At 32.1% G+C, this 12,242-nt stretch overlaps 1 protein-coding gene across 1 annotated transcript in view; it reads right to left on the bottom strand.

Moving 5' to 3' along the window:
* The window catches only part of LOC110106936 (palmitoyl-acyl carrier protein thioesterase, chloroplastic-like), a 15,882-nt gene extending 5,335 nt beyond the window's left edge, over positions 1 to 10,547 (bottom strand). Inside the window, exons 1-8 of the mRNA XM_028699132.1 lie at positions 10,513 to 10,547; positions 4,835 to 5,213; positions 4,622 to 4,755; positions 4,169 to 4,282; positions 3,905 to 4,076; positions 3,722 to 3,790; positions 2,943 to 3,158; positions 648 to 773 (exon numbers count right to left, since the gene is read on the bottom strand). Of these exons, the coding sequence (XP_028554965.1) occupies positions 648 to 773; positions 2,943 to 3,158; positions 3,722 to 3,790; positions 3,905 to 4,076; positions 4,169 to 4,282; positions 4,622 to 4,755; positions 4,835 to 5,213; positions 10,513 to 10,547 (1,245 nt within the window). The remainder of the gene's footprint in view (positions 1 to 647; positions 774 to 2,942; positions 3,159 to 3,721; positions 3,791 to 3,904; positions 4,077 to 4,168; positions 4,283 to 4,621; positions 4,756 to 4,834; positions 5,214 to 10,512) is intronic.
* Between the last annotated feature and the right edge of the window lie 1,695 nt (positions 10,548 to 12,242).

Genomic DNA, 12,242 nt, shown 5'->3' with positions numbered 1-12,242 from the left:
TCCTTTGGCCTGATATTGCTTATACAATCAATCAATCAAGGGAGAGCTTATAGAATCAATCAATCAAGGGAGAGCTTATAGAATCAATCAAGTAGTTTGCAAGGCTGCAACACTTCATCACAAATTTAGGTTCTTTTCGGAAAAATGTGTTTCCTATTTTTAATTTTTTTGGTGTTTCGGAAAAGACCTGAAAGTAGTTCTCTTTGTATTCACAAATTTAGGTTCACTCATCTATTAAGAGTGTGTATTAGGTTGTTATGATTTCTCCATTGTCATGAGGAGTGAAAAAGATTTGGACAAGTAATTTCAATTTTGAGGTACAAAAATTCTATTCTGGGAGAGAAATAGGCAAGGATGTTGGCTAGTTGAGGTTGAATTAAGTAAAAAACCTTTGTGTGTTTGTATTTTTTTACACATTTATTCCATTTAGTTTCATGCCTTCAATTTTGAAATTGTTTTTATTAACTGTAATTTTTTAAAAAAAGATAAATTCATCCACCTCTTAAAAAAGTAAACACAAAATCTCATCAATAACATTATAATAAATAGTTTCATGCTGAAACCAATATATTATAATATATAAATTATAGAGTTTATGTTGACCTATGCAGCAAAAAAAAAATGATTTTTAAAACGAACACACATACCTGCTCATATCTTACGCCCAATGTCAACCGACATCTACCTGAAGCGCTCGTGTAACGTGGAGGTGAAGATTGCCTCTTGGTTTTTCTCCTAAACGGGGAGACATCGGGACGCTGCCGAAATTTCATCTGAAGCGCACAAGGACATGAAAAAAATGGGGCTTGTACTTGATCTTAAATTTGAACATAACTTAAATAACAAAAGACTTGAACTTGCAAAATGAACAAGGACATAAATTGAACATTTAAAACCAAGCAAAGACTTGAGTTGAATCACTGGGGACTCTCACAAGACTTGAACTCAAATGAACTTGGTGCAAAGAGCTTCGATTTGAACTTGAACAGTGCAAAGGACTTGAATTTGGACAACTTGAACTCTGACTCGGACTCGTATTCAAGGAAATGCAAAGAAATTTAATTCAATTTGAACCTAAATTAAAAGTACAGAAGAATATGTTATAACTTGAATCTAATTTGATCATGACTTGAATAATGGAGGACTTGATTTTTGGACAGCAGGGAACAAGTTTTAATATTCAAAAGAATATGTAGTGATTTATTTTAATACATTCATATTAGGCTTTCAAGGCATATAATGAAGAGAATTCACAAATAAAAGGATAAAGCCTATGAAATCCGATCCTCATATACGGGTCAATAGGAGTCGACAGGGTTCAAATCATCGGGCAAAATATACGGTTGTGGGGATTTATATATTTATTTTAAAACATTCATATTAGGCCTTCAAGTCCTATAATCAAGAGAATTCACTAATAAATACATAAAGCCTATGGAATTTAATCCTCTATCGATAACTTGACGGAGTCGACAAGGTTCAATCCATAAATAGAAATGACCCAAAACACCCTGGTGATGACCATGTTAAATATCTATCTCAATTGAAGGGGTTTACAAATAAATGATTTCCCAAACACCCATGAAATCTCAAAGCTACATAAAAATCCCAAAATCCAAGTTATTTAAAATTAAAATAATCCATCCAACCACTTAAAGCAAAGTCTATCCACTCTCTGCAATAGTTTGTAGGGGTGGACAAATTAAAATTTACTTCAACTTGCATCGAGTTAAATGTTTGGTCGAAAATATTCTTAAGATCCATTCTCAAACGATCTCCTGCCAGTAAGGACATGGTACATGTCTTCTAACTGGCAGTTTAACCGCCAAATGGCACCGCAGGATAAACGTTTATGACCAGGGGCCCTCTAAACCGAGTGGTTTTGCCGCTAAATGGCACCACAAAATACCAGTTATGGCCAGATCCAATACGCTCCTTAGTGGCATCAAATCCTTGAGATTTGAATCAATAAGATATGTTCGATAGGGCACAAATCCCTCTATAAGCTAAGGTGGATTTAAATTTGTCCCCTTAGACAAACATTCATCTCAGGTCTACAGGTCCCCTTGGACGAAGCAACCCATGGCTGTCGATAAGGATCCTTCTGTCAGATTGGGTCGACTACCTCCTCAGACTAAGTAAACTAGGGGCCACGATGGCCCGGGATGACGGAATCATGAGCTCTTGATCGGGTCTATCATCCATTCCCCCATCATCCACTTTAAGTGTAAGATGGTGGAAATTCCTAATTTTAAATATCAAATCTCTAAACTCATCAAACAACTTTAATCAATGTTGCTTCTATATGCCTGATACTACATATCTATGGATATAATGTATCTTATTGACGACTAGCCTTAATTGAAAGTTCTCTCTGGTTATCGAGAGGGGTAATTAACTATAGGGGCTTGCATCTATAGGAAACCAGAACTCATATTATAAAGTCCTCACAAAATGAGGGCAAAATCTCTGGGTAGGGTCTTATCTACAAACCATCTTCCTTCCTAAAATTTACCTCGGAACTTAAATCAATTAAAACTCCTCCGAAAAGAAAAAGGAAAGCGAGCAGAGGCTGGGGCAGAATTTTTGGAGCCCACAGTTTAATACATTTAAATCATATGTAAACCAAGTTTTTTCTCAAACATAAGAGCCAGATTTGACCGAAAGATTTATATGGGAACATAAAGCTTATGATTTCTCAATATAACCAACAACTACTAACTGGTAATATATTAATTGAAGCACTGTAGACAAGGATACCACAAGAACACCAAACCTCCAATTTATTGTAATTATTTGCTAGAGGCCGAGGCGAAGGCCATCGTTGAGCTTTTAAGTAGGGACAAGAACTTATCTGTCTTTATTTTATTATGAAAATTGCATTTATCTTTCAGGTGCTTGGTGTTAGGGATATTGCTAAAGAAATCATCTAGTTTTCAAACCTTCTGTATCCAAGTAGTTAGTCCTTGCACAAGTGGAGGTCCACTTTTAAGCTGGAGCAGATGCCTACACTCAATCTTAAATTCAGATGAGGAATTGGAGCTTACATAGGAGACAGCAGTGAGGGATTGCAATACATCGCCCATCTTACACTCCTTCCTAAACTTAAGGACCATGCTGGACATCGCATGAGTCTCCCAGATAGAGATTGGAATGCCCTGCCAAATCCAAGTTGAAAGAAAAGAGTAAGGCCTTCCATTTTCTTGTTAACCAATTCAAATGAGCAATGTTGCACCGACAGCTGCATATGTGAGCAAGCTGTGGCATGAACTACAAATGTGCAAAGGTAGTTCTATTACACCACTTATATATTCAAGAAATTAGTAATAAATAACTATGTTGTGCAAAAATAATTGTTAAGCATAAAAAATAAGAGCTAATGTGGCCACTTAGAATAAAAATGAATATTTAATAAGAATTCATAAAGCCAAAATTAAGACTAGAAAGCATAATGCATATTTGCTGAAATGACAAGATATGATGTGAAATTTCTGTAATTATGATGCCTATTAGGAAGATAATCATAACAATAGATTGACACAAGCAAAACGCTAACAAAATAACAACTAAAGAAAAGCCTTAATAGGAGATAAATTAATTCAATATTTGCTTACATATTATCACTCTTCATGCCGTTTATTTATTTATTTATTTTTCTTAAAATAGAAAGAAGAGAGGTAAAATGTTAACAAATTTTAACAAAGCTAATCATTTATTTTACCTTAAAAATCCACTGAATGTACTTGACATTGCTCACATGCCTATTAACATCTAAATCGGCCCAATCAGGCTGTCAAACAAATTGAATATTATAAAACAATATAGAGAAAGAATGTTAAGAGAGAAAAGATATAACTAAATAAGAAATTAACACCAAAAATATTTTAGCCAATCTACAACTTACAGTTAAGCCATCTATGATGTAATCTGCAGTCTCAACATTAACTTTAGGGAACTTTCTATTGTCCTCATTCAAAATAAAAGTAGTATCATTACAGTGGGGCTCTATTTCTACTTTTTTTTCATTAGGTATCTTTGAAAGTTTACGTGTTGTTTTATCCATCAGTGCCCAAATACTGAAGAAATCAGAATTAGCATAATCACTTTAAAAAATGATATATTTCATTTGGCATGTAGTGGAAAGTTCTGACACATGTGAACGGCTAACCTCGTAGCTCGAATCATACTTTGACCTGTTTTGTGATTGCGTAGATGCCAATCACGAGCCATACTCAATTTGTTATGATGTCTTAACCATGTATTAACTTCAAGAGCATCACCCCTGCATTAAAAAAAATTATAATATTATTAATAATAATAAATTTTTCAATGAAGCAACTTTAATGTGTTAAGTTATCTATCACAAAGCAACACCATATCCTTTAGAAAGAAACATACAGAATAGGATCTTAGAGACATGAAAGCATACATGGTGAATTTCAATCCTGAAAAAAAAAAAGACAATTTCTAAGGAGCATTCAAAATTCTAATGCCTTGGTTTGTTTCAATAGGAAAATTAGAAATAAATTTTTCTTGTCAAAACGGATGAACTGTCAAATAAAATAGCTTTAAAATAAATTACAAAAGTATAAGAATCATAAAAATTATAGAAAGGACTTACCATGAAGGATAATGTTCCACTTGAACATGCATTTTTAGTATGACAAATATAAGATTTCCGCCACGTATCTTTGGGTATGAACGAACATAATCATCCAAAAACCCAAGAAATTTGAAATGGTTGACATTTGTTTCCTGTTAGGGCAAAGTTGAGTCAGAACTCGAAGATACTATAATTAATTAATGAAAATTTTAGGCTGTAGGAATTTTGGACCTGTAAAAGGTTCATTATTGTCTCAAGGGATGCTTTTCCAGTAGCATCAATCTCATATATTTTGATAGAGTTTCTCTGCATGTAAATATTATCAATTATCTGTTCATGACTAAATGAATCATCGAACAGGTCAGGCCTCCTAGGCTTCCAATTCAGAACGTTTCTTTGTTTCTCTATTGCTACTTTTATTTTCATTAGAGTCGCAAGGAGCCACCTCCAATAAAGGAAGTTGTGAACATCCTTTCGTGATTCAGAAGGTACATCCTCCTCAACATTTGCTAACTCACTCTTAAAGCTAAAAGTAACAGTATTGGCCTTTTTGACATATCCTTTGATTTGAAAAGCCTTAAGAGAACTTGGAAATTTAGCTTTCACTCCACTGGTAAAAGCAAATGAAACATCAAATGAACCAGTCCAAGAGAAGAAATTGGGTGAGAGGATGATAGAATTGAGAAGATGGTTGAGAAAGCAGTTGAAGCAGTCATGATTGTGCTACTTTCACACCTCAAAGAAGCTATAACCAGGTGTTAGTATAGTAATGAATTATAACGAGCTATGTTAGTAGAAAAGAAATTTCAAAAAGCAGTTTGAGTGTAAAATATAAAATTTGTTCCATTCTAATAAAATTATGAGGTTTTAAAAAAACTTTATATCTCAAGTAGGTCATGTCTATCAATTAAACTGTTTATCTCTAAGAACAAATTATAGCTTCTTATATTTGTCCGGAATATTGTAAATTGAATTCATCCGAGGACTCACCTGGTTGGTTGTACAAGAAAAATAGAATTTAGAAAGTGATGATCTTGCTTTCGCTCAGTTTGAGTGTGAAATTAAGAACCACGCTTATGAGAAATTTTAAAAGGGTTTGTGGAGTTTAAACTCCATATTAGTTTTAATTGTATCCACTCAAATAATGGAATCTAAAAAACTCATCATTTTTCAAAATAATAATTCTCACTTACAAAGAATTTTGAATGATTTGCTGAGTTTAAAATTCATATTAATTTTAGTTCAATCCACTCAATAATGGAATCTGATAACTTATCATTTTTTGAAATGGCAATTAAAGAGCCCTTACTAATAATAAAAAACCTCGTTGAAATTTATATAAACCTTAAACTAAAACATAAAAAGCCCTTTCATAATAGAATAAAAGCCATGAATTGCAAAAGAAATAAAGCAAGCCAAGGTAATCGAGAAGGTAAATTTCCTTAACAAAACTATTAGGCTACAAAAAGGACCTTCTAACAATTAGTTAAGGTAAATGGGATAAAGATGAAAAACAAATCAACTGACTACTTTGACATGATCATTACAATCAGGAAGGGATTATAACCACAATGTATAGAACATGTGCAGCAAATTCAAGAAGATCGATAACTACATTCTTGATCATGCGAGCTTTTTGACTAACCATTTCATTAACAAAATACAATTAATCAATAATCTCAAGTTCCCCCTGTCAAAAGTGAAATGAAACTGAAATTTTTCAGCTTGACCAAGAAACTTTAATAACGTGATTTTTTCTAAATAATTTTTATTAAAAAATCATTAATAACTTTTTTCTTAGATTTAATAAAACAATAAGTTTCGTTATGATTAAAAAAATAAAATTTTTTGTTATGATAAACCCCTAATTTTTTAAGTTATTTGTGTTCTCCTTAGTTTGATTTAACAATATTTATCTCCACAATCCAAAATCAACCAATGAGAAATGTCAAAAACTATTATACACCGACAATTCTCAAAAAGTTATGCAATGTCCAACACCTATCTTACATAACATGTGTTCGACATGCCTCTGACATGTATTGGAAGTCTAATCTTGTCATGACCTTGATGCTTGATGGAAGCAAAAATAAAAAATTATAGTACTGTTGTTCAAACCCATATCCATGTGCTATGACTTTAATAATTGTAGTGTCTATGTTGTCGTGTCTATTTCTATGCATCATAGGTCAATAACCATAAAAAAAAGTTTGGATATTGAGCAATGAGGAAAAAAACAGCATTGACAAAATTGTGAAGAACCGGTCCATGAATTTCAGAGTAGACCAAAGAATTTATAGAGTATCAAAAAGGACAAGATCTAGCTAATAGAATATAAAAGATTGGCTCGAAATACTAGATTCAACCGAGGCTAGCCTTAACCAAATCACTTGATCATGGCTGAGTAGACCATGGTAAAACCACCTAATGGTCAAAGGGAAAAGTAAGAGTAAAAGAAAAAGGCATATTTCAATGATCAGATAGTAAATTATTCCACGAAGGAATCAATATAAATAAAATCTCTAAGCCAAGCGTACTATCTCTCTTGTTTATGTTTCATTTTTACTGACTCTTTCCCACAATCTCAGCAAAACTTAAAATTGTGAAATATTTGATCAACCAGCCTATAACTGGACTTGTATCGGTATAAAATTTAGTCGAATAACTTGGAGCTAATCTCATACATCCCAAGCGATCCGCGAAGCTTTAGCTAATCAGTGGTTATCGCCTCCACAGAAGTTAGAAGTTAGAAGTGAGATATGCTTGATGAATAGTCTTACATATCAATTTTCATTCAATTAAAGGCTAATCTCGAACATTATATACGGCGAAATCCCCTTATTACCAAAAAAATCCGAGATTTCAATTGAATAGCTGTAAACAACGATACGAACTAATCAATCCAAGAAAACAGTGCAGAATATTAAATGCCGATAACGAAAGAACCATTCTGGAAAAGAACGTTTGCCGAAAAAGATGAAGGATGTAATGTAGGACGCTGGTTTGTATTGGACTCTTATAAGATCTTACCCGTTATCAAATGCCGGCTTTCTTCAAACGAAGAGAGTGTGAGAGAGAGAGAGAGAGAGAGAGAGAGAGGAGCGCGCGATGACAGAAGCCGCAGTTTAGACATATTTATAGACGCCATGAGAAGTTTATAAAGTGAGTGGCAGATTCGTTAATTGTTAATTTCTAATTTAGTGAATTATTTTATATTTTAAAAGAAAAACAAGCTTAAGGCCCATCTTGTACCAATGAAATATTTTTAAGGTAATAAACTCATAAATTTAAGTGACCATCAATTAAATTACTAAAAATAAAAGAAAATTTATACATTAGAATTTTATTATGTGGTTTATGTGTATTTGTATATATTTCCCAGAATTTAAAAGGTATTTGCTAGAAACAATATGGGAGGTGAACCCCATAGGCCTTGAGAATAAAGACTTGCCTAAGGGGAATCATCATGATTTCACATGAGACTACTTAGATTAACATGACTTGCCCCTTTTGTAAGAATACATAAAAAAAAGGGGGGTTTAAGGTAGCGATTTATAGCAACAATTTCTAAACCACTTCAGAAGAGTTTTTTAGGCACCAATTTTAAGTGGTTTAGAAATCAAAGTAATAACAAAAATCCCCAAGAAAGCCGAGTATGTCCCCTGCCCTCACTTCGGTCGCGCATGCAATGATCTTCTTCTGCCCAAAATCTGATCCATTTGATGATTGGTGAGTCTTCTGCCTGAGGTATTTTTTGATGAGCATCCATGAGTACAACCGCTCAGCCCGACGCCAAGTCAATCCACCGCAACCGCTGCATCTGAGCTCACGGAGTTCATCCCTTGCCCTAGCTCCGCTCCGATCCAGTTTGATAAGTTTGCCAGAAATTAATCCATCTCCTAATTTATCAATCAAAGAATAGATGATTTTACCAATTGATTAGTTATATATGTTCATTTAGAGATTCAATAGTTTTCTCAAGTGCAAAATCCTTTTCTCAAGCCAACACAAAAGGGTAATTTTGATTATTTTATTGGTCAAGATTTGTTCTTAGTTGGCCATTCAGAAAGAGTGAAGTGGGGGTAGAGAGGCATGAAATGAGAAAGAGTGAGGCTGAACAAGATGAGTTAATTTAGAGAGGAGCAGTGGTTTGTTACTATTTTTTAAATATGACTTTTGTTCTGAAAAATATCTAAGGAATATATATGCTAGTGCTTCCATTTGATTAATTAGATTTAGTCTTCACGCATGCATGGCATGAAGATAAATATGAGTGGGATATATTCATAAATGTAGTTATATTTTCTCCCTTACTCTTGATTTGTACGGAAAAAAGAATTAGATTGGCATAATTTATGATGAATGTAAACTATCCATTTAATCAAAATGTTTAGATAAATTACTTTTTTTCTATTTATAAGTAAAAAATTATATTCTTTTGTTTTATTAATATCTAGTAATTTATCTATATCTTGTTATTCTTGAACTTAATAAACTCTAAGCTCAAAGATGGAAATTTGTAAATAATGCTAGAAAAAAATCTAAGAGTCAAAATGTGACACTAGTATATACCAGAAAACTATTGTATCGTATTTTATAAAAAAATAACAAGTTTATGCACTGATATACATAACATACCCCCACAAATGTATGAATTTCTCTTGAGCATATTAAATAAAAAAAGTAAGTTTGTGCATAAGTTCAAGCCAATCCTTTAGATCGTTGGTGCCCTCCTCCAACCCGAATGGATCAAGTTGAATGTTGATGCAACTTTGTTTCCTTCTTATAAAGGAGGAATTGGTGGTGTAATAAGAGACTTTAAAGGAAGACTTATAGCAGCATTTGGGAAGCCTGAAATTCATTGGGACATCACTCATTTGGAGCTTCTAGCTATAACTTATGGTAAAGATATACTCAAAGATTGGATGCATGGTTATAAAGGTATCATAATTGAAAGTGATAATATCAATATTATCAATCTCATTCATAAAAAGAAAGAAGCCAAAGGTATGATTAAATTGTCTATAATTGATAGTTTTAATTTTGTTATTTTCTATTGTGTGAAAAGGGATTGTAATAAGTTAGCTAACATTTGTGCTAACTATGGTACCTTTTCTAGTTTTTTTTTGGGATAACATTTTACTTGACAAGATTCCTCCTTCGTTTGTTAGTATTTTGGAGGAGGAATCTTTAGCTTGTACTTAGTTGGGATTTTTTTCCCTTTCTTTCTTTATAATATTTTCTCTATGCATTCTTCACAAAAAAAAAAAAAAAATTTGTGCATAAGTTTTCCAAGCTAGAAGTTTAAAAATACACCTTAACGTGGCATGTATTTGTGCTAATTACGAATTCTAATTAATTTATTCTACATCTTTGTTTGAAAGAAATTGTACTCGATTCATATGCCTAAAAACTCTTTATTTTAACAAGTAATTACAAAGTAAATTTTCCCTTAAATATGGACAAGAGCTGCATTACAAAAGCTAAATGGAGTTCTAATTACATTTCTGGTGTTAATAAGTTTCTTGACTTTGCAAGTCCAAGTAAAAATTCATCTAGAGTCAATGCCAATCATGCATTAATAGATATTTCTATTCACTTAAGGATGCCAAAGGTCATTTAATTTGTAAAGGATTTTTTTTGTCGGATATGTTTTATGGAATCAACATGGGGAACAATATTACAATGTAGGCGACGTTGCAATAAATGAGATATTTCTTGTTTTATTCAATTCATATATTGAAATACTTCATTATGAGCATTTAAATACAAATGATATAGAAGGATTATTAAGATACACTTTTTGTCCACACATACTGGATTAGCAGATTGAGGTGAATGCAAATCAACAAAATGATAATAGTAAAAATTCTTAAAAATTAACATAGGATGATGAAGCAAAGTTGTACATTGGATGTAAGGCATTCTCAAAATCATCATTCATCATGCGTTTATTCCGTATAAAGTTTTTACATTCATGGACTTCAAGATCTTTCATCATATTAATAGAGTTATTGATTGATGCTTTCCAAAAGGAGTGTTGTCGCCTAATAATACATATGAAGTGATAATGAAAGCATTTGATCTTGGATAACAAAGATTGATGCATGCCATAATAATTGTATGTTATATTGGTAAGGGAAATCTAATCAAGATGTTTGTGACATTCGTAGAGCATCAATATCGTTAAATTCAAAGAAGAGAAGTATTGTTGGTGAGAAAAATCATATGAAGTCAACTAAAATTATTTGGTATTTTCCATTAATTCCTAGACTTCAAAGGCTTTAAAATAAAGAAATCTATTGAGGAGATGATTTGACATGCAACACACAAAAATAAATATGGCGTACTATGTCATCCTGCTGTTGGAGAAGCATGAAAATCTTTTGACATGCGATACCCTTATTTTGTAATTAATCCACATAATGTTCGACTTGCTATTTTTATCAATGGTTTTAACCCTCTTAAGATTATGAAAAGTACATACAGAATTTGACCTATGCTTCTAGTTCTGTATAACTTGCCACTTTGGATGGGAATGAATCAAAATTATTTCATTCTATTAACTATTATGCCTTGAGAGAAAAGTCCAAGAAATTATATTGAGATATATCTTCAACCACTATTTCAAGAGTTACTTAAATTATGTTATGGAGCTGAATGATATGACGTCGAAACTAAACCATTTTTAATATGCGTGCTACATTAATGTGGATTGGAAATGATTTTCATGCTTACAACATGATATCTAGTTCAATAACTAAAGGGAGATATGCTTGTCCTTATTGTGCATAAGAAAAAGAATCTATATGGTTATATAAGGGACAAAAATTTGCATATCTAGGTCATCGACGTTGGGTATTTGATGATCATACTTTTCACATCCAGAAAAACATTTTGATTACACAAAAAAGTTTGAAAGGTGCCTCAAAGGAAAGTAGGTATTGAGATTCAGACAATTAGGGGTTGAATTTTCTTTTTCTTTAGAGAGAGAGAGAGAGAGCTTGGAGGCTACTTTGGTTGGGTAGCATGTTATTTTTATTCTGAATTAGAAAGGGATACTATGTTTTGATGTTGAATTAGGGTGACTACTTAAAACTTAGCACTTACGAGAGGTAACCCACTCTTGATGATATATATGGTGCCTAGTGCACTAGTTTTTCGGTAACTTGTCTTATGTTTATGTTATGTTATCATATGTTTTATGCACCTTTATTATTCATATGAAAGTATTTGTAGTGTTAACTGTTGAATATATTTTTATTTACATTTTACTAAAATTCCCCTCATGTTTACTATCATTTAAATTAATTAATATATTTGATTATTTAATTAACAATGGTAAAAATTATAATTAATAAATAAAGAAAAATTTGGCTAATAATAAAATCCTATTAGAGTGAAAAAAAAACTAACAATTAACTAACATAGATCATTTAAGTTAATCTTTTAATTTAAAATTATAAGTGAAACCCATATGCAATAGTTTTTGAACTAATGATAAATGATTAGAATTAAAGATTAGATATAAGTAGGTTAAATTTAAAAATCATAAGCAACCTAAATTTGGAATTAATAATCTTATTAAATCCTTGCATAAAATTCATTAAGATTTTAAAAGGGTATGAAACAATGACAT

This window comes from Dendrobium catenatum, unplaced genomic scaffold, assembly GCF_001605985.2.
Source record: "Dendrobium catenatum unplaced genomic scaffold, ASM160598v2 fragScaff_scaffold_1220, whole genome shotgun sequence".
NCBI classification, from domain to species: domain Eukaryota; kingdom Viridiplantae; phylum Streptophyta; class Magnoliopsida; order Asparagales; family Orchidaceae; genus Dendrobium; species Dendrobium catenatum.
The sequence above is the reverse complement of the archived record's forward strand: the minus strand, read 5'-3'. Positions and strand labels throughout refer to the sequence as shown.